The 23,275-nt window shown below is 37.9% G+C and overlaps 3 protein-coding genes and 1 pseudogene across 3 annotated transcripts; all 4 read right to left on the bottom strand.

Moving 5' to 3' along the window:
- Positions 1 to 4,074: 4,074 nt before the first annotated feature.
- LOC116141168 (dirigent protein 5-like) lies at positions 4,075 to 4,712 on the bottom strand. The gene has a single exon (XM_031426698.1). It carries the CDS (start codon positions 4,672 to 4,674, stop codon positions 4,123 to 4,125), a length of 552 nt encoding a protein of 183 aa, XP_031282558.1. The 5' UTR covers positions 4,675 to 4,712; the 3' UTR covers positions 4,075 to 4,122.
- A 3,204-nt stretch (positions 4,713 to 7,916) lies between these two features.
- LOC116141110 lies at positions 7,917 to 11,232 on the bottom strand (annotated as a pseudogene).
- A 692-nt stretch (positions 11,233 to 11,924) lies between these two features.
- On the bottom strand, positions 11,925 to 14,956 carry LOC116141145 (cation/H(+) antiporter 18-like). Its single transcript, XM_031426672.1, has 3 exons — positions 14,751 to 14,956; positions 13,346 to 14,347; positions 11,925 to 13,263 (listed from the first exon to the last, which is right to left on the bottom strand). The coding sequence occupies exons 1-3, from the start codon at positions 14,949 to 14,951 to the stop codon at positions 12,049 to 12,051; spliced, it is 2,418 nt and encodes an 805-aa protein (XP_031282532.1). The 5' UTR covers positions 14,952 to 14,956; the 3' UTR covers positions 11,925 to 12,048.
- Positions 14,957 to 18,486: 3,530 nt separating this feature from the next.
- LOC116141148 (cation/H(+) antiporter 18-like) lies at positions 18,487 to 22,819 on the bottom strand. Its single transcript, XM_031426675.1, has 4 exons — positions 22,716 to 22,819; positions 21,465 to 21,725; positions 19,787 to 20,788; positions 18,487 to 19,689 (listed from the first exon to the last, which is right to left on the bottom strand). The coding sequence occupies exons 2-4, from the start codon at positions 21,651 to 21,653 to the stop codon at positions 18,487 to 18,489; spliced, it is 2,394 nt and encodes a 797-aa protein (XP_031282535.1). The 5' UTR covers positions 21,654 to 21,725; positions 22,716 to 22,819.
- Positions 22,820 to 23,275: the final 456 nt, after the last annotated feature.

Below are 23,275 nucleotides of genomic sequence, written 5' to 3'. Positions count from 1 at the left end.
CCCGATCGAGAGTAGAGTCATCGACATACTCTTTGAAGTGTCCTTACTTTCGGTGTAGTGCCCATTATCCCGATGATAGCAACAGTATTTTTTATTGTTTCTGGCTAAAGGGGGATTTTTCATGGACTCGACCTCTCCAAGCAAACCGGCCTCTTGAGATTTATCTAAAATAGCCGATACCGAGGCATTCAGAGGAGTGTATTGACTCTTGTCACGATCACGATGAGGAACTAGGGCATAAGATTTCTTGGACTCGTACTCCTACTTCTTTCCTTTTCGCTGATTGTCATTAGCCCATCTGCGATCAGCCCTCCTGATCTCCCCCTGGCTAGGAGCACTATTCGAAGGACCGAAGTCGTGGTGATTGAGAGCGGCCACGAAATTTTCAATGCGGAGGTACTTTTTAGTAAGGTTGTAAAAGCGAGGTCATCCTCATATTGTAGTTCCTTCCACAAGTCTATCTGCGAGCGAACTTCCGCGATGATGAGAGTCCAAACGGACTCTTCGGGAGTATAAGCCACTTTGTGGAGCTCCCTATGGAACCTGTCTATATAAGATTGGAGGGATTCATCCCTCTCTTACCGTATATTGCTCAAGTAGCTTAGTGGCATCGAGAACTTCCTATTCACCTGGAAGTGCCTTAGAAATGTCGAGCTCATTTGAGACCATGAGCTGATTGATCCTGCTGGGAGCGACCTAAACCATCGCTTGGCATGGGCAATTAAGGTTACTACCAAGCAACGACATTTTGCCAAATCAGAGACTTGGTGGAGTTCCATAGGGTCGTTGAACTCGTACAGATGATCTTATGGATCAAAGTTCCCATCGAATGCTTGCATGTCGGGCATTTTGAATCTCGATGGGAGAGGGGCAGCTAACACTTCCAGGGAAAAGAGAGACGCTCTGCGACCTTCCCCTGCTCGTTCTACTAAGCGTTGAGTTGATCCAGAGCTCGCTGTAGTTCATCAATCTAAGGCAGCGGCGCTATTTGGGGATTACTTTCCGCAACGTGGGTTTGATCCTCACGGTTGCGGTTAAGGAGAGACCACAAATCGGACTCTTCCTCACCTCAGCCGAAAGCTCCAGCCAATCTCGACACAAGCTGGCTGGAGCCGTGTGGTGGCATCGAGTGATTTGAGGAGTCTTTCCAACCTCCGCGGTGGTACGAACCGACCCACGGATGATGAGAATCCCTGCGCGACGACGATCGAAGTCATCATTTTGGCGATATTGGGAATCTCCCAGCCTTGCACTTTTGTGGGAGTGCCCGTGCGATGTGGCGCGAGACGGCTCATGTTGCGACATGTTGCCGAGTCGCAATGCCATGGGTATTTTTCCTAGGACGTGATCGGTGTTCGCTGGTCCTTCGGAGCCCTTTGGTCCATTGAGCGCCACTTGTTTTCCCTTTCTCTGACGCGTTGCACTGCGCGCGGTATGGGCTTTCGCCCTTCTACGCATTTTCGCGTGACTTGCAAGCATTTTTGGCAGTGGCACAACCTCGTTGGATTCGGGTGGCATGACCCTATCCAATCGGTCCAGCCTTTGGCTGACCGTTTGGAAAGTATTATTGAACCTCTCCAGGTAACTCATGACTGCTAGATCGAGCCGCGAGCTTGAAGGAATATCCTCTATGACATTTTGCCCGATAGGCGGCACTTCGGGAGGAGTGTCCTCCTATACCTGGGGGATCTCTTCATTGTCATAATTGGTTCGCTCAGATTCGAAACCACGAGCCATTTGTTGTGGTAGGATCGATTAGTCAGAGATTTTCTGATGAAGAGCAAATACTAAATCAGACCCTCCTTCTAGCGCCAAACTGTTGATGCTTGATTTTGGACACCAACTACTCGCACATGTGAAATGCTAAGCAGACTTAGACGTCACACGTGATATGTGAATATTTAGTTAAATAAAGAGTGAAAGACAATGTTTAAAGTGGTTCGGATGCTCAAAAGCGAATCCTATGTCCATTGCTATTGTATTAATAAGAAGGTAGAGGTCAGGTCGTGTTCAACGAGCTAAGCAATTGTTTAGAGAGAATACAAGAAAGGGAGAGAGAGAGAGAGAGAGATGGCTATTTTAGAGTAAAATTAGCCAATTTCGCAAACGGGAGGGAAGATCCCTATTTATAGTGGGATAAACCCAAGTAATGATTACTAAACATGCAAGTGGGTGGGTATCGTACAAATCCTTCTCTGCGTCTCATTGCTCACCTGCCCGAGTGATTTCCTTGACTTATGCAAGGTTTAGACACGTGGACGATTTCCAACCATCTGCTAATCTGGCACTCATCCACTACACTGACAGGGGCGTGCCACTTACGCCATTACACAACATGGTTGCGTCTGAACTATCGCAGAACCTTCCCAAGTTCTGACCACCTCATGCTGACAAGACTCCATGTCAGCTTTGCCTTTTCAGGCATAACAGAAGAGGACCAAAAAATTTCCCTTGCTGACAAGACTCCATGTCAGCCTTGCCTTTTCAGCATAACAGAAGAGGACCAAAAAATTTCCCTTGCGGCAACTTGAAAAGTGACAGTGTCAGCATGATAGAGCACACCAACTATATTCATAAATACTCTGAACCGCAGATCCAATTTCAATTTCAAGTTTTTTCTTACTCAGGACTTCATTTTACCAACAACATAGATGCAAGCTCTTATGCAGTTTGTAGTTGCAGATCCAAGCCATTTCGGATGTTGCCTATGTAGTTGACAGACTTCTCACAAGTTTTGAATATGATTCCCCAGGAAACAACGTTGTGGTTTTCACCTGGAATCATATTTCTGAGTTGCTCTCAGTTTAATAATCCATATTTAGATCCTTTTTGGGTTCTTGTTGTTTACTCAATTGGAGGATTCTTTAACATGGTTTCCTTAGCATTCAAGTTCTTGTGTAGATCTTGTTCCTCTTTTCAAGTCAAATACTTGCATATTTTTATTTGTTTTGGTTTGGTGAAAAGAAGCAGCTGAAGCTTAGAGAGAAACGGCTAAAGCCTGAAGGCAATTAATTTAAATCTTTTTTCTTCTTATTTTTATTTTTATTTTTTAATTGGATCTTTCTTTTTTAAGTTTTATATTTTGGAGCTGAATTATTATAAAGAACAAAACTATTTATTATAATTACGATATTTCTCAAAATGAAAAAATAATCATTCTAAATATTGAAAAATCTTAATCAAAAAAGGTCTTTATATTAATGATTTATCATAGTTGGAGCCGACAATGGGTCATACCATGCCATGCCTAAAAATTCAAGATCGTTGTACCGTGGGTCGTGTCGTGCCAAGGCCAGTAGAAATTCGTGCCTTGTCATGTCGTGTCGGCCCCCCAAATCTAAAGGCCCACGGAAATTATGGTAATTTTGATTTGTTAGTAATAATTATTATAAATATATTTTATATGTTATATTTATTGACATTTTGTATTTTTATTATTAAAAAAATATAATCATTATGAAATATAATAAAATAATGAGACATTGAAATATTAATTAAATTTCAACATTTTTTATTACTTATAAGATATAATTATAAATTATAAATACAAACTTAGAAATTAAGATTAAGAATTATCATATATCTTCATTTTCATTAATTTTTAAATTTTAAGGCCTATGGCACGGCTCACATGATTGTGTGTCTTGCTGTGCCATGCTTTTTTTTTTTTTTTTTGTGTCATGTATTGTCATGTTGTGCTTTTTTCGTGTCATGGGCCACCACAGCCCACCACGGGCTGTAGTCAGAGTATTCATTCATTCTTGCTTCTATTCAATTATATTTGGGCCAAGCCCATTACAAACATTTGCATCACGTCACATAATTTCATTATGTAGAAATAATTTCATGATGTAGAACCATAATAAAATTATGTAACGTAATTGGTCAATCGTAATTTATTAAGTGGGACTCAAATAAGACTTATTACAAACTGATTAATTACGAACTGTTATATCGAAATTGTGAGAAAAGGGTGTGGATGTATCATTGTCCTTTCATTATAGATGTAGCAATACATAAACTTCCTTCCTTCCTTGGCAACTTAAGAGTAGCCAAGAAGCAAAGCACATAACATATTACACAGAAAACATATCAAACTTACTGGTGATAGTGGTACATATTCTAGTAACACTCATACAACTTAATATCCATCTTGAGGCGGAAGTATCCTTTGCCCTGATAAGTATCAGTCTCAAATGTTGCAATCCCTCTCGCCATGAAAAAGTCTCCTGTCCCTCCAACTACTGAAAGATCCCTCGTCTTCTCCATCATCGTATCTGCACCCAGTATACTTAGAGTACCTTTATGCTCGCTCGAGTTGAAAACCAAAGTGTAAGCGAACCAAGCATCATAATCAGTCTTCATATCATAGAAATAGAACCCTTGAGCTCGTGCAACCGGACGTGATAGCAGACGATTGTCTTTAGTCATAGGATCATCAAAAATAACTAACATTCCAAAGTTGAAGTTGCCTAACTTGGTTACATTTGTGACTGCTGCAGATGTTGAATTAACTGGATCATTGCCACCAATTCCACCAAAGAGAATGTCATGGTAATAGAGCACAAACTGTTTGCAAGGTTTGTGATATTTCTGTTTTTTCTTGGAAGCCAAAACTGATGGAGAGATCAGGAGCAACAAAATGATACAGAATTTCACAGCAACCTCTCTCATGTTCAAGTGTGGATTGATAGTGTTTCCTTCTTCAGCTTATATACAGTTCATTTGAGAGCTCAATCCGTCACGTGCTAATATTTTTTTCCAGTAAAAAAGTGATAAATACACAACAACTCTTGTACTCTATTCAGAACAAGTAGTAAAGCTTCGGACACGAGCAGTTACAACTTTTAATTCAATGCAGTGCAAAGCTTACATAAAGCTGGTCCACTAAAAATGGCTCAGATTAATTTCAAGGCCGGCCGAAGCAAATTATAGTCTTTCAATGAACCACATGTTTGGATTATGTTTATAAAACAAGCAAACTCATTAAATTGCGTTAATTTGGAGCTGCAGCCATAGCAGATGCTGCAATAACCTTCGAAGCCTATACAGATTGACATACAAAGAGTAGGAGAATCAAACACAATTTTGCCTACAAACCCTTCTCATGCTTTGTGTATCATGAAACCATCTTCGTTTAGTTTATATACAGTTCATTTTTAACTGCTCCTTATATCTAGCACTATCTTCTAATGTAAAAAGTTTGAAGTGACAGACATTGCGTTATCATTCTAAAATGGTACATCCAAACAAAAAATTATAGCAGAAAAGAGAGCATGTCTTCAGCTGATATATAGATTGATTAGTACGCTATCAGTTAAGCTATCATTGGTTAATGATAATTGTTAGCATACTCAACAACTCTTGTGTGTATTCAGATGTAGCATTAGAGCTTAAGACAGTGGTAGTTACAAGTATTCATCAAGTGACATGCCAGGATTACACATAGCTGGTCTACCAAGACAGCGATAGACTCTGGCCCAATCGCAATTCTACCAGCAAGAATTCAATACTCAAGTTAATATCACCCTCTAGAAAGAATTCAATACTCAAGTTAGCAATTATATGTACAGAGTTTTCGCATAAACAGAGATGTTAAACTCAGAATTTAGCCTTGCTAGGTTGATGAGTTACCCTGTTTGAGCACGACATAACCCGAATATAATAGACAAGGTTACCATAATTAGTAACATATCAACTAAGGACTATGCAACTCAAGGTACAGAACTTCTGTCAGGGTGTGTAAAGTTGCATTTGATAGTTTTAAAGCCAATTCACCACCTCCAATTGACATTGAGTTTTAGATCTAGTCTATTAACTGCAGAGGTCTTCCTCAACGCATTATATGCCAGAATTTGTGTGGTTTGGAATAAAATTCTAGCTATCTCCACCAAACTAAGTGTTTTTCTCACAATAATGTAAATCTAAAATTTGATAAAAGTGGTAACAACACCAATCCCTTCAGCTCCGGTGCATGCATTCCAAATAGTTTCATAGTCCCCAAAAGCGTACCATCTAATTCTATTGCTAATCTTCAAGCTACAGTTAACAAGTACAGAAGCTTACCACCTAATTCTATTGCTAATATTTAACTACTGGAAACTGATAAGCAGAAGGTAATACACAGAATGTACTACATTAACGAGTGCCCCACAAACCCTCCAACTTTTTCTCATATAATCCCTATAAACAAGTTTTACAAGTTCTATAACAATAGGAGAAAGAAGTTCTTAGAACAAAGTTGGGCCTGCAAAAATATAAAACAAAAGGAGAAAATGACGTTCCTTCCAAAGCACCATTCCTAGAGTGTCAATGGCCAGCTTCCTCGTAAATCCAGTAATATAGAATCATAAAAATGACTTCTCCCAACCTCATTAGAAATCTTCTCCATCAGCATCCAACTATCGTTTTTCCTCTCGAAAAGAAGATAACTAACATCTATCAATCCATACCATGTTCATGACCAAACTATATCAATTTCCTTCGAACTGAAGTGCAACATAGAGGAGAAGAAGATAGGCAGCAAGTAGTCCACTGGCCAGGCAGTTAAATTCGAATACCTTCAACCTTGGGCATAAAATAAGAGTAATTACATGTACAAAGAATCTACAAAGATTTTACAAGTGATGTGGTAAGAAATAAATAGAAGAGTGAACACAAAAAGTCAAACTCATCATATTACTCTCCATTCATTTCTTGCACACCACTCACTTGTACATAAATCTTTGTAAATTTCTTTGTACATCTAATTATTGAAAATGCTATTGATTAACAACCACAATACTTCTTCAAATGTAAAGGAAAAATATTTATCCCCTAGATGTGCCTCATGCCCTTGAGTAAAATAACCATCCTCCGTTAAAAACATTCAATTGGCAGCACGAGGTGTCAAAGACCAGAACAGAGAAAGAGAACCACCAAATGGATTTACAAGAGAACTCAGAATTAACATTTAGCACAAATTATTTGGACCGCTCCAATAGGAAACCAATAAACAAATAATAATTAAAAAAAAAAAACCTCACAATAAGATAAGCTTTATGAATTTTCATAACAATTAATTTAAATACAAAAATTATAATCAAGATTAAGCAACAACTTAACCGTTGAACTTCGGTTGCGAATCTATAAATTATTCGACCCTTGCTTGTATCATAACGACTTACTTCAACCTTGACTCTATCTCCAGGTATACACGAACAAAATTCTGCCTAATCTTTCCCGAAATATAACCAAGAATCAAGTCTTCATTATCTAAACGAACTCGAAACATACCATTGGGAAGTGACTCTGTAATGAACCCTTCATGGACCCATTTCTCACCGCTCAAACCTCTCCACTACTCCTTTCCACTCTTCTTGCTGTTTACCGCTATCGAAATCTTGTAATCTTTACAAAACCTTCATTTAATTGAACTTCACTCGTGTTAATAATTTTAAAAAAAAAAAAAAAAAAGGTTAAATGAAACGCTAGAAAGATAAAAACAAGTTAAATGAGAGAGGAAGATTGCGTACTCGATAGGAGAGGGAGTAGGAAAATTTGTTGTTGGAGAGGAAGGAGCAGAGGAGGAGATGGACGGTGGAGATTGCAGTAGAGATGAAGCATTTTGAGTCTGATTTTGAAACCCTAAGGAACTGAAAAGGGAAGTGAACTGTGAAGGTTTCGTACCAATACCGACCGCTTAAAATCGGTATATTTCATTATCTTCGAGTTTTAGTGAATGGCTGGTTTATTCGTGTGAAAGAGCCTAGGCATTAAGTTACCACACCAACTAAAACGACACCGTTGTTTAGGTTGAAATTTCTGCTACTTTTATTTATTTAAAAAAATCCAACAAACTGAAAAAAGAAAGAAAATTAGCTACAGTATGACCGAGTAAAAATTTCATTATCATCAGCTAGATTCTGTATCTTGATCTAAGATCCTGCTATGGGAGACATTCCAGCACCAGTATATTGTTGCACCACCAACACTGACGCTGAAGTTGAAAAATCAGGTGAAATCAGCATGCTGCCTACCGGCCCCGTTCCGGACAATCACTCTTTATATCCATGGCTGCTGCTACCGACCCTCAGCATTCGACCCAACCAAAAACATGTGGCACCGATTATACTCCTTGATTGCATCAACAGTTTCTGCATTGTTTCTTACTACCCTCACTTCCATCTTAAATGACTCCAAACTTGAATACTTTCGCCTCATCTCATCAAGAAAGTTTTCATCTGCACTGCTCGAATGGTGATCTTTCACATCAGCTCCAACAATCTCCCCTGAAATGTCAGAGCTTGCGAGGAAGCGAATTATATTAACACTGATACCAGGGTGTTCAGCCATGCGTACACCATATGCGAGGGCTTCTTCATCATCATTCCCTCCAAAGTAAAGGACTGTTACAATGGAAGAAACATCGCTGGCAGATACATGTGTGTTTCCACCAAGCCCACGGTCTACTAAGATCCCACTGAGCATTGTGCATTCTCAAGAACCTTCTTGTTGACGGAATGAAAATCGTTTCGAGTATTCTCCAGCACTCCATCGAACCTCTGGTGCTTGTGAAATGGGAGAATATCATTGCAGCCCGTTTCCTTTCAGCACTACCACAGATGTCTTCGTGCATATCATGCATTGGTGAGATTGCGGTCATTGACGGATAGTGACATGGCTTAGTTGTCTGAAAGCCTCGAAAGCAACAACAACTTGATCGAACCGAGTGTCTCCCTTTGTTCCAAAGGGTATTCCGTTGTTTCTTGCCTTATGGACCATAAGTATTGCTGATGACCTTTCGGAGAGCTCCATGAGGTGCATTGCATATACACAGAGTCCTTCCTTCTTTTCAGTTCCACGCAGCCTCAATCAGATTAATCATTGTAGGAAGATTTCTTGCACTATAGAAACAGGCCAAAATCCGGAGCTGATGATTTGGCTTTTTCTCTTATATTTCTTGCTTGTAAATGCCATTACTTGTTCTTTTATTAGGCTCATAGACAGCCATGACCAAAGGTGTGGTGAAAGGTTGTGAAGAGCCATCAGAACCATGATTGCAAATGTTTGATCATTCAATACCTGAAACATTAATCGGATAAAACAGTTAAATCCAAAAACCAAAAGAAGTATGTGACACAAAAGCGTAGAAATGTATTAAACAGTACTCATTCTCAAGGACTAAAAAGCAATTTACCTTTCTGTCTTTTCCAATGTTGAGGACAATGAGTTCCACCAAGCCTTTAGTATTCATTAGGAACCCCAAAGCAAGAGCCTCCTTGAAATGCATTTTGCAAAGAGACAGCAACAGTGCCAACAATTTTTCCTAAACATGCTGTAGCTATAACCAAAGCGAGGAACCCCCAGACTGAAGCCCTCGGATTGTGCCTATATCAGTCTTTAATCCGCTTGAGACAAAGAACAATGGTAGGAAAGACCTGATACAAGATCCTCAATCTTTTCTACAAGAGCACCAGCAAATGGTCCTTTTGGGACCAAAACTCCAACAATGAATGCACCAAAGAGGGCATGATTCCATAGCATCCGTCGCAAATGCACCTACCAAAACAATTAACAAAGTAGCACATACATATATTTCTTTCACTGGCTCACCATCTGGACAGCGCTTCTGCATCCATTCAAATATACGCGGGACAATCAATATGCAGAAAAAGACAAAACCACAACCACACAGTAAAACCCACAATGATACAAGGGGAGACTGCCCTGTTCCAGAAAGGCAAATGGCAAGAGCAAAAGAATCCAAGCAGCCACATCATTTACACCCGCAGCTGACATTGCCATTCGCCCAACATCGGTAGTTAAAAGCTTGAGTTCAGCTAAATACGGGCCAAGACAGGAAATGCAGTAATAGAAAAAGCCACCCCCATGAATAAAGGAATGCACCCCCATCTACACCTTTAGAGACAGTTGCACGGAGGGCATATGAGGTTCCTATTCCTAAGCAAAAGGTAGGCTAACTCCTCCGACGGCTATGCTAAGAGCCTTCTTACCAGTCCGACGCAGGGCCTTTGGATCTCACTCTATGCCTACCAGGAACAAAAAGAGACGAGACCAATGTTGGCTAAAGTATCCAACACAGTTAGACTTCTTGTCGAAAAAACTGCATTCATATAGTATTTGTTCCTGCCCAAAGCTGATGGCCCAAGTATTATCCTCCCTATAAAAAGATAAAAGTAATACACATAAGAAAAAAATCTAAAAATTAGTCTGATGCAGAAAAAAAATACATATAACTTACAATAATCTCTGCGATGACGCGAGGTTGTCTTAGGGGCTTTAATACAACAGCGAGAAGACCGAGTGAGCAAAACCACAAGGCAAATCTGTAGGATGGCGAGAGGAAGCGCAAATTCAGAGGATTACACCCTGAAAACCCCATTAGAGGTACTTCATGGCGGCAGGACATGCACTTGCCGCCATTCTTCACAAAGTAATTGCTAACCCTGAAGGTAAGGACTGGATATGATGATGAAAAATGACTTTTTAGTATATAAAGCAGAAAAACACAAATAAGAGGAAGATAACCCCCAACCAGAGATAATAACAATAATTTAGGCAAGTATAAATTTGGAATAAACCAAAACACCATCTAATACGTAAAATCGAAATCTCCAGCTTTGGAAAACTTCAGCATTAAACTTCCAGGCAGAAAGTACTTTTATCTTTCTATATTAAAACTAAGTGTCATCACTCACCTCTTCCCAATCTTGTAAGTTGCAGGATAATTACAATTGAAAAAAAATTCATCAAATCAAAACAAAGCATCATTCAGATGAGGTTACCAAAAAGAAATGCCGGAATTCTTGTTCATACAAATATCACTGAATTCTCGATCACGTAAATATCGCAGCGGTCTTTCTGAGGACGGAAAGATATGATGGGAATAAATAACAGACAGGTACGAGAATGAGTAGGATTCAGAGTTCCACGTGTATTCAGCAATAAAACTGAACGTGAAGTGTAGTGTGAATAAATAGACGTATTCAAGTATACAGAATCAACAAGAGACAAATAAACGAGAGGATAGGATTCGGAGTTTCTCGGATCTCAGGTCGACGTTTGAGTTATTCTAGGTTTTATACCCCTGAAATTCCGAAAGGTTAAAATAGCCTTAAGCCAGCTTAACGCTAATAAATCTTGTTTTAAATTTTCTCCAATATCTTTCACTGTTGCCAATCCAGACCCCACATTACTATCAACTCTAAACCTCAAAAGATCAGTTTCCATTGATCTGAATATATATGACCTTTGGTTTATTTAACAGCGATGTTGATATATAACTAAGCATACATAGCACAAATCATGCATCTATTAATTGGGCACTTACTGAATTTTTTTTTTTTTTTTTAATAAATAACACATCAATTTGTACAATGATTTGTACATCTATTATTACTCTTATCTTAATTATAATTGTTGATCCAGAAATCTACCAGAATTTCGATTGACCCTACCAGAATCGGAATAGATGTGTACATGATTTAATGAAAATCAGCAATTAAATAATTAAGAGAAAATACAAGTAATGACATGAGACAATTTTTAAAGTGTTTGACAAATTTGAATCTTGAGCTGATGTTCATTATTTCTCTTATTGAATGAGAATTACAATAATAAATCTATCCTAAAATAATTACCCGCCTCCCCAGAAACAAGTTAATGGGTTTATATAACACTCATTTATATGATAGAGTGAGGTAAGATTCAACACGTAAAATTAAGAAGTTGCATCATCTTCGACTACCTTAATTAGATTCTAAATTATTTGAATATTTTTCTTCTAAATTGAGCAATCAAACTTCGGATTTCCCGCACAACAGTAATCTTTGTTTTATCCCATAATATAGGCATATGATATGATCCGGTAATCATAATGGCATATTATATTAAAGACAAATAAATTCCAAGTGATAATTGAATATCTGATTTAAGAAATCCTTTTATTCCATAATTATTTCTTGTGAGTGGAACAATCTGGTAGTACAACCCATCACAACAAACTATGGTTAAAATTCAAATCCAAACCATTTAACAGGAAGCAAGCTAATTTGATTCCAAGTCTTCGTCTTCAGGCGAGTCTTCCTGCGACTCTGGAGCTAAATTTAAAGATAATAGAGCACCATACTGTTGAATAACCAATACTGATGTTGTTGAAAAATCTGATGAAGTCAATAAACTCCCTACAGGTCCCAGTTCTGGGCAATCAGTTCTCTTATTTAAAGCTAAGGCTACTTCACCTTCAGGCTTTCGACCCACCAACAAAAGATTGCAGCCTTGGCTTACCTCACGGATTACACAAATGGTTTCTTCAGCACTTCTCACAACTTTCTCTTCATATACTATGGAGAGATCATGAGATACTTTTGTTCTAAACTCAGAGAGAACCTCTTCATCCGTTGACCTCAATTGGGAGCTGGAATTTTCAGCCTCATCAACTCTAACTAGATTCTCTGTCGTCTCAGGCTCCAGTAAGAAGCGAATGAACACTAAACTGATACCAGGGTGCTCAGCCATACGAGCCCCATAAGCAAGGGCTTCGCGATCATCACAGCCCCCAAAGAAAAGGACTGCAACAGAATAGGAAACATTACTTGCAGATACATGAGCGGTTCCGCCAAGCCCGCGATCAATTAGAATTCCAACTGAACAAGGTGCATTCTCAAGGACCTTTTGGTTCACCCATCGGAAATCAGATCGAGTAATCTCCAGAGAACCATCCAACCTTTGGTGCTTATGGAATGGAAGAATAATAATTGCAACTTTCTTCCTCTCAGCAGTGATGCAAATGTCCTCATGCATGTCAGCCATGGAAGAGATTGAAGTCATTGGCCTTACAGAAACCTGGCTCAGTTGCTGAAAAGCTTCAAATGCCACTACAATGTGGTCAGAATCTGATTGTCTGCCCTTATTCAGAAAAGGTAAACCATTTTTTCTTGCCTTATGAACCCTTAAGATAGCAGATGACCTCTCAGAGAGCTCCATGAGGTGCATAGCATATACACGAATTCCTTCAGATTTCCGAATCCCTCGAGATGCCTCAAAGAGATTAATCATTGATGGAATGTTTCTTGCACTATGGAAACAGGCCAAAATCCGAAACTGGGCTTTTGAATTTTTCCTTTCAATAGTCCTATGCTTGTAATCAACAACTCTTGTCCTTCTAGCTGGCTTATATACAGCCATAACAAGAGGTGTAGTGATAAATGTAGTGAAGAGAGCCATTAGAACCATAATGGCAAATACTTGATCATTCAGAACCTGAAAATATAAACACAGAACACGTTATATCCTTTAGAAAAGGTAACGACCCTAATAAAAATATGGTAAGAGCATAAATTACCTTTCTATCTTTACCAATGTTGAGCACAATTAATTCCACCAAGCCTTTAGTATTCATAAGAAAGCCCAGTGCAAGAGCTTCACGGAGAGGCACTTTGCTAGAAAGAGACACCACAATAGTGCCAACAATCTTTCCAAAACATGCTGTTAAAATAACCAAAACCAATAGGCCCCATGATTGGAGCCCTTCAATTGTAGCTATGTTCGTCTTTAGTCCACTTGAAACAAAGTAAAGTGGCAGAAATATGCTAGATACAAGATCCTCCACTTTTTCGACAAGGACACCCGCAAATGGACCTTCCTTGGGGATAAGCACTCCAATCACAAAAGCACCAAACATGGCATGAATTCCGATAGCATCAGTGAGAAACCCTGCAGCCAGAACAGCAGCTAATGCAGCACAAATATATGTTTCCTTTACTGGCTCACCTTCATGGCATTGTCGAGCCATCCAATTAAAAATCCGTGGAACAATGATTATTGAACAAACGACAAAGGTGCACCCACTCAGTAAAACCCAAAATGGAACAAGAGTAGAATGATTGGATCCAGAGAGGGCAATGGCAAGGGCAAGTAGAATCCATGCAGCCACATCGTTAACTGCCGCAGCTGACATAGCCATTCTGCCAACATCAGTGGTTAAAAGCTTCAGCTCAGCCAAAATACGGGCTAAGACAGGGAAAGCAGTTATAGAAAGGGCCACGCCCATGAATACAAGGAATGAGCTACCATCCACGCCTTCAGAGATACTTTCTCGGAGGACAAAAGATGTACCAATTCCTAATGCAAAAGGAAGGCCAATTCCTGCAATAGCAATGCCAAGGGCCTTTTTCCCAGTTTGACGAAGAGACTTAAGATTCAATTCTAAACCCACAAGGAACATAAAGAAAATAAGGCCAAAATTTGCCATTGTATCCAACACAGTTAGACTCTTGGATGGGAATACAGTTTGCAGAAAACTCTTGCTTCGACCCAGCACTGATGGTCCAAGTAAAATTCCCCCCTGAACACATGTGCAACACAGAAAAATCTTAGATTTTAAAAAGTTAGATTGATTCCAAGACACAAAAACATCAAATTGATGAAGCCCATGTAAAGGATTTCAGGTTTCCTAGCAGTATGCCAACAGACAAATATTTTGAAGTGAAAATCAAGATTACAATGTGCTAGGTTTTTAACAAGATGTTGTCTTTCTCTAATATTATCAATTCCTACTAGTTTCTGTTTCATAATAATATGAGCTGAATCACATGATAACACCCAGAAAACAAAATCAAAAAATGGGATTCTTACAAAGTCAATATTAAAACAATCAAAACACATCAAAGTGAGAGACGTAATATCAAAGCAAAGTTTAAACCATTCTGCTTATCAGTAATGAAACAAGAAAAAAACTTTAAACTTACAATAATCTCAGCAACCACGCGTGGCTGTCTTAATGGTCTTAGAAGAAAAGCGAGACCCCTTGTGAGAACAATCACCAAACATATTTGCAAACTGGCAAGAGGAAGTGCAAAATCAAGAGGACTATCACCCTGTAGTAAGCCATTTGAAGTAGGCTTCATTGGAGAAGGACACGTCTGTCCTAGCGTAGTATTCAAACCCATTTCACCCAAATCGCAGTTTCACTTCAGTCCCTACAGAGAGGGAAATGATGAATGATCTTACACCTTCAGTGTTAAGAAGTTGGGAACTGGGAGGTAATCCAGTTATTTTAGAAACGTCTACATATTTTCTTTCTTTAATCCTGGGCCCATCTTCTTGACCTCTTTTACTTGTGCTGCAGTTAATACCGCAATTCTTGCCAGGTTTCAGTAAATAAATAAAGGGAAGAACGACATGTTCCCACCCAAGGTTTGGTGAAACGACACTTTCTCACTCATCACTTTTTCACCTATCAAGTTTTAAAATAACACTTTTTCACCTTTCGTTAAGTTCTGTTATGTTTTCTATTAATATTTTATTAAAAATATAAAAACACTCTTAAATATTTTCCTTTATAAATTTTTTATTATTTTTTAATTAGCCAAAAAGTCAAATATTAAAAAGAAAAAAAGAAAAAATATTTAACCTCATCTAAAAAGTTATGAGTAATGCTATCAAATTGTTTAAAGTTAAATAATCTTAATATTTATTTATAATGTCATCAATATTACATCACTATTATTTATAATGTTTTTCATTTTTACTAATTAACATAAAAAATCAATATTTCTAATTAATTAAATAAAGAAAGAAAAAATGTATCTTTATACTTGGACTAATAAATAATCGAATAAAGACTTTGAATTAACTAATTTTAATTTATAATAAACTAATTTTAATTTATAATAAACTAATTATGAAATAAATTATTTAAGGATATTTTCATATTTTCAGTCAAATATTAATTGAAAACACTAACAGAACTTAACGAATGATGGAAAAGTGTCATTTTGAAACTTGACGGATAGAAAAGTGTCATCTCATCAAACCTTGGTGGGAAAAAGTCGTTCTCCCATAAATAAAGCATACTAGGTTAGCTTTTAAGTAACATTTTAATCTTGTTAAATTTTTAATAACATGTTAGTCCCTATTAGAGTATTAGTTACATTTTGGTCCCTAAAGTTTGCTACTAATAAAGAGCAAACATCTTTTTTTACCCAAATTTTTTTATCTAAAAAATTTCAAAATATAATTTTATATTCTCTTGCTCTAACGGTGTCAGCTTATATAACGACCGATATGATTTATAATAAAATAATAGATATTGTTTATATAAAATTAATTGTGTCAATGAAATGACAACCGATCTTACTTCTATTTTACTTTTTTCCCTTATTTCAATGGTGTCAACTTCATCCAGACCCACAGACAAGTAGAAGAGACGTAGAAAATGTTGGTTGCCTTCTAAGTTGCTGATGAAAAGTTAATTTAATAAAATATGGCCGCAAATTGTGACCCAAGCATCAAATGAACAAAATTGAATGGTGAAGACGATGCTGCTGGATATTTTATTCTAGTGTCAGCAACTTTTGCGTTAGATCTCATGATTCCTTAAATTGGCACTTTAATTTAGTTGCAGTTGGAAAGATTCTTGGCACATTATCAGCTTGGATTACTTGGTATAATGATCTTCAAATCCCACTTGAAACATGGTTTTGTAGTGGAGAGTTGTTAAAAGAAGTGTTTTAAAACTCGGCCCAGTTGGTTGAACTAGTTCAATCAGAACCGAGACCTCCACCGAACCAAATTACCAATTTTACTATTTACTAAAGAGGAAGAAGAATAGTAACTTAACAAATAAAAATAAAAAAAGGAAGAAGAAGAAGTAGAGTTAAGCAATTTGTTGCTTTTGGTGGGAGAGACAGGCAAGTATGAGTTACCAAAATGAAAAGTAGCGACAAAGGTGATTTTCAATGAGTGAATTGATTGAAAATTACAAAAACTATTGTCGATGATTGGTAATGTGAACGGGGGAGGAGTGAGATGGGTTTTGGTTAGGAGGTTGAGGAAAGTGTTTTTGTGGTGATAGAGAGTGTTGTCGTTGCCGAAAACAAACCCTATTTGCCCTAGTTTGTTGACGCTGGCGGTGGTGTTTGGGGTATTTTTGCAAGACTTTAAATCTATAGGGACTTATAAAATTTTCAAAGGTGTTTTTGTTAGATTTCAAACCTTTGGACACCAGTTTAACCCAACGGTCAAACCGATTAAACCAGTCAACTCGGAACCCAATCACTTTGTCGGTTTCACCCTGGATTAGTTATTAAAACTTTTAACTTAAAAACACTGTTTTAAAACCCAAATTGAACTGTTCGGCTCGACCAGTTCAACCGGGAGTCAGCCATGACTCCCGTCTGGTTTAATATAAAAATCGAAAATAGTATCGCTTTGGACCGGTAATAGACCGGCGGAATAGTGCCAACCTGCGGGTCCGACGGGGCCGCTGCTTAAACCGGTTCAGTAATGTTGGGTTTATCCAATTCCTAAAAAACCTATTCCTAATTCCTACAGCAAATTTGCATCTCCAACTTGCAGCTTCGTTTCATTTTTCTTATTTCAGTCGGGCGGCAGCTCCCATTTTCATCTTCTTCACTCTAAAGTGTAAAGCTTACACTTACTTCCTCATCTTCTTCAATTTACTTCCTCCATCTTAATCCAATCTTCTTCATCTAAATCGAAGGCCTACACAAATACAGGTAAAGTGTTCATTTTTTCTAGGTGAGTTATGTTTCTAATTTTAGTTTTAAATGTTTACTTTTTATTGAATGACCGAAAAGTTTCTGACTTGATTATAAGTCTTGCATAATCTTTAACGAAAACGCTTTAAAGATCTGTTGTTTTTCAGTTGATTATTATAATTAGTTATGGGAAAAGAGAAAGATCTGTTTTTTTATTGAGGTACATATTGTTCTTGAATCGGAGATGAATTATTGTTATAGGGTTTTGATGTGGTGGGTGTTTTTGTGATTGGTTTTTGATGGCTGTAATGGGTTTTTATTGATTTTTAATCTGTTTGGTTAAATGGGTTTTGGTGGTTTTTCTTGAATCTAGGGTTTTGAAGCTACACCATTGAAAATGGATAACGGGGTTGATAAGCCTGTAGAAGTTGGGGTTGGGGATGAGAAATCAAAAGATGTAGAGGAGGTCTTTGAGGAGGCGGTTGATACAAATGACCATGCACTTGATCAGGAAACAAAAGAAGCATCAGGTTTAAAATTTCCAGGTCCATCTTCTATTGCTAACGTCACCGCTTCAACCCGCGACTCGGTCACTTTATCAGGTCTCACAACGGATCGGATTTTGAAACATAGCTTAAAAAATGATAAAAGTTTTGATTTAGAACAAGATCATCAAAATTAGACCAAAAGAAATTGATTATATACAATTTCCTTCTGGGTTGGGTTTGATTTTTGAAACTAGTATCATGGTAACAACACATGATTGTTGTTCTTCAGATAACCTGAACCTAATTACAACACTTTATTTACTGGCCGACGCTTATGTAAGTAAACCAATTCAGAAATTTAAGGAGTGGCAATTTTGCACAGTGATTAAAAGACTAAAAACGCAAGTAAATATCCTTTGTGTGCCCCTCTGTTACAGCATTTTCGTCATCATCAAGATCATCCACTTCAGTTACTGATACCAAAATGTTTGTAATCAGCCAGATTCTATATCTTCCTTTGGCATCTCTGCTACCTTTGTTATAGATCCTGATACAGAAACAACTCGATTATGGCCAGTGTATTGCTGTACTACCAACACTGAAGCCGAAGTTGAGAAATCTGGAGCTATCAGCATGCTCCCAACCGGCCCAAGTTCTGAGCAATCACACTTCATATTCAACGCTGCTGCTGCCCGGCCCCCAGGCGTTCGACCAACTAAAAACATGTGGCATTTATTGAACTCATGAACTACGGCAACAGTTTCTGCAGTGTTTCTCACTTCTCTTTCAACATAAGTAAATGAGTCTATAGTTGCAAATTTTTGTTTAACTTCAGCAAGAAAGCTCTCATCTTCCGAAACATGGGACTCGTCTTGCGTTTCAATCTCCCCGGAAATATCGGGGCTTGGAAGGAAACGAATGATAGATAGACTAATGCCTGGGTGCTCAGCCATGCGTGCACCATAAGCAAGGGCTTCCTGATCATCGTTTCCTCCGAAAAACAAGACCGTCATAACGGAAGAAACATTGCTTGCTGAAACATGTGTGTTACCACCAAGCCCCCGGTCAACCAAAATCCCCACTGAGCATGGAGCACTCTCAAGAACCTTCTTATTGACCCAACGAAATTCGGTTCGAGTAGTCTCCAGGGACCCATCGAGCCTCTGGTGTTTATGAAATGGGAGAATTATTATTGATGCTCGTTTCCTTTCAGCACTTCCGATAATGTCTTCGTGTATATCATGCATCTGTGAGATTGCTGTCATTGGACGGATAGAGACACGGCTTAGTTGTCTAAAAGCCTCGAAAGCAACAACAACTTGTTCAGTATCTGAGTTTTTTCCTTTGTTCCAAAAGGGTATTCCGTTCTTTCTTGCCTTGTGGACCATAAGTATTGCCGATGGCCTTTCCGAGAGTTCCATGAGGTGCAGTGCGTAAACACAGAGGCCTCCTTTCTTTTCAGTCCCACGTGAAGCCTCAATCAGATTAATCATTGAGGGTATGTTTCTTGAAGCATAGAAACAGGCCATAATCCTAAACTGAACATCTGGATCTTTTCTCTTTACTGTTTTGTGCTGGTAGAGGGCATTGATTGTTCTTTTTTCTGGCTTATATACCGCCATGACTAAAGGTGTTGTTATAAATGTTGTGAAGACAGCCATCAGAACCATGATTGCAAATGTTTGATCATTCAATACCTGAAATATCAGTCGAATAAAACAATTAAGATTCAGAAACCAAGCATTGCAAATGTAATTGCAAGTTCCTATTTTTAACATAGAAAAAGCAATTTACCTTTCTGTCTTTACCAATGTTGAGAACAATGAGTTCCACCAAGCCTTTAGTATTCATTAGGAAGCCTAGGGCAAGAGCCTCCCGCACAGGCACTTTGCATAAGATGGATACTACTACAGTGCCAATAATCTTTCCGAAACATGCTGTAACTATAACCAAAACAAGGAACCCCCAAGACTGAAGTCCATGAATTGTGGCTATATCAGTCTTCAATCCGCTTGATACAAAGTACAATGGAAGGAAAAGACCGGATACAAGATCCTCAACTTTTTCTACCAGAGCACCAACAAATGCCCCTTCCTTTGGGACCAAAACTCCAATTATAAATGCCCCAAAGAGAGCATGTATTCCAATGGCATCAGTAACAAATCCCGCTAGCAAAACAATAGACAGGGTAGCACAAACATACAATTCATCCACAGGCTCTCCCTCGGGGCATCGCTTCTGGATCCATCTAAAGATTGGAGGGACCATGAATGTGCAAATTAAGACAAAAGCACACCCGCACAATAGAACCCATAACGATACAAGGGGAGAACGCCCAGTTCCTGAGAGAGCAATGGCAAGAGCAAGTAAAATCCAGGCGGCTACGTCATTAACAGCCGCAGCTGACATGGCCATACGCCCAACATCAGTAGTTAAAAGCTTGAGTTCAGCTAAAATACGGGCCAGGACTGGAAATGCAGTAATAGAAAAGGCCACCCCCATGAATATAAGAAATGCAGGTCCATTTACACCCTTAGAAATGGACGCACGGAGGGCAAAAGAGGTTCCTATTCCCAATGCAAAAGGTAGACTAATGCCTCCCAGGGCTATGCTAAGAGCTTTTTTACCAGTCCGGCGAAGGGACTTTGGATCTAATTCTAGGCCTACAAGGAACAGAAAGAAGAGGAGGCCAAGGTTCGCTAACGTATCCAACACAGTTTGACTCCTGGCAGGAAAAATTGCATTCATATACACCTTGTTCCTACCCAAAGCTGAAGGGCCAAGCAATATTCCTCCCTGCGTAAAGAAATCAAAAAGTACACTATGATCTTCTTTGTTCACGGAAAACTCAAAATCGGAGCGACTTTAAACAAAATCTAGGCCATTCATTCTCTTTTTTTTTTTTTTTTTTTTTTTTTAATAGACTTTTTTTAATATTTATACATCTGTCCCACATGAGAACTAAAAAATGGTGAAGATAACGTAGTAATGGCATATTCTCCACTAAACTCCCTTCATATTCATAAGTCATCTTTAAAGATCAACTTTCAAGTTTCTAAATTTGTCATTAATTAACAGATAAACACATTTTTTAGTCTGGTTTATTATTAATTATCTTACCTGCCCAGTTCTGACTGAAAATTTAATATATCAAAGATCAATCTTTCCCAGATAAAATAATCATGCATTATGAGTTCAAACACAATTACATATGCTGACATAAGATTCTACCATAAACTAATAATATCATAATCTTCTCTGGATACATAGATTAGTTGCCAAATTTTTTTTATCATCCATAAAAAAGAAGAATTAAACTAGAGATTCTGAAGAATATTGCAGAAAGATCTAAAAGAAAAAGAAAAAGTCAGAGAGTTTAGGTAGAACATTTTTTAAAGTGTAAAAAGATTTACTAAATTTAGATGAAAACTGCAAAAATAGAACTTAGAAAAGAAGGAGGAGAAGAACTTACAACAATCTCTGCAATGACACGAGGTTGTCGAAGAGGCCTTAGAATTACAGCGAGAATGCGTGTGAGCGTAACCACAAGGCATATTTGAAGAATGGCAAGAGGAAGTGCATAATCAAGAGGATTATCACCCTGAAACACCCCATTTGATGTAGCCTTCATTGCCTTACATGTCTCTGAATCTCCAGCCATTTTGCACCGACTTCGTGATTACTCCCGACTCTTGAAGCAACAATAGTTCGCTATTTCAGCACTTTCTAGGTCCTGCAAAATAATGAACATCACATGACTTTCTGTCCAAGATTAAGAAAGCCCAGAAGAAAGAAAAATTGGTTAACTCTCAGAAGACTTAAGTTGATGAATTGACATAATTGACTTCCTTGAAATTTCAGTGTCCAATCATTTTTTGCAAGATTATTATAATTCAAAAATCCAGATAAATAAAAATTTGAAAATAAGTACAAGGTAACTTTTTTCAACTTTGGAAATCATTACTATCAGCATTTACACAATTACACTCAATCCAATATTGGTGGCGTAAAGTTAATTGAAAAATGTAACACCAGCATTGGTTGAGGGCCTAAAATTGGATATTCCCATTACTGCCAACATTTTGATTCATTCAAATTTCACGGCAACCAAACAAGGAAAGATTTTGACCAAAGTGTATAATATTAATATAATAAAATCCAAATTGCATCTCATCGTCTAATACGACAAAATAAAAAATTTAGATCAGTAAAACGTGTATTCAGGATTCCGCGGATCTCTTTTGAAAAGTTGACAGCTGACAGGAGGAAAAATGCGACTGCCGAATGAGAATGGCAAAAAAAAACAAAATTCATGGCGGTGCTATGACCGTAAAAGGTTGACAAAGGATGGGGCATTATTGTCTTTCCGGTTGAAACTTTGCAAAACAAATGGGAAATTTGCATGCAATGTGTTTCAAAAGACAGTAATGTCCCTATTCAACGCAGGTCGGTTGGTTCTTTAATCTCTTCACCGAGATAACCACATAATAGCGGTAAAACAGAGGAATACTGCAACTGGTGATTGCGTATTATTTGTTGAATAAAAATCAGTAAATCATAAAGGTCTCATTTGCATGCTCTTAAGGAGAGGAGAGAAAAAAAAAAAACTAGGACTTTCCAAGGCTGAACCTTTGCCTTTCTTGCTGATGCATATGCATTTTCTCGAGAACCAAACAGAATACGAGAGGAAAAGAGGAAGAGATGGGGGAGAGAAATGAATCACCTGTAGAAAAATCTGAAGAAAGCATGCAATTCTTTAAACTAGTGTCGTTTTATCTTCATTCCTATATAAAGAATGAGAAGTAATCTCCTTAATGTTGTTTGAATATTTTAAGAATGGACGAAGATGATAACAAAAGAAGTGGGATATTACACATATATATACATGAGCATGGAGATTATAAAAGAGAGAAGGAGCGAAGGTGGAGGGACGTCAATATCAGTTATGCCCTTGCGTGTGTGGAGAATTTTGGTTCTATTTATTCAGATAATTTGGTTTATTAGTTTTGTTTTTTTTTTAGCAAGTTTTTCTTGGTAAGACTAAGCAAATCAAATACATTTGTGATTCGACTACCTCATCGGTTGATAATTAATTAATTCTAAGTGACTAATTCCTTATTTGGAGATTTCCGAATTCATATACCTAATCTTTTAGGTAAAGTCAATAATGGTCTCTCCTGTGATTCAAAGACAAAATCCTTTGAGTATAGTTAAACTAACTCCGATAACTAAAAGATTTTCCGAATTCATATACGTAATTTTATTTATCTTATTAATTACTAT

The sequence above is a fragment of the Pistacia vera genome, unplaced genomic scaffold (genome assembly GCF_008641045.1).
Source record: "Pistacia vera cultivar Batoury unplaced genomic scaffold, PisVer_v2 Contig393, whole genome shotgun sequence".
NCBI lineage: Eukaryota > Viridiplantae > Streptophyta > Magnoliopsida > Sapindales > Anacardiaceae > Pistacia > Pistacia vera.
The sequence above is the reverse complement of the archived record's forward strand: the minus strand, read 5'-3'. Positions and strand labels throughout refer to the sequence as shown.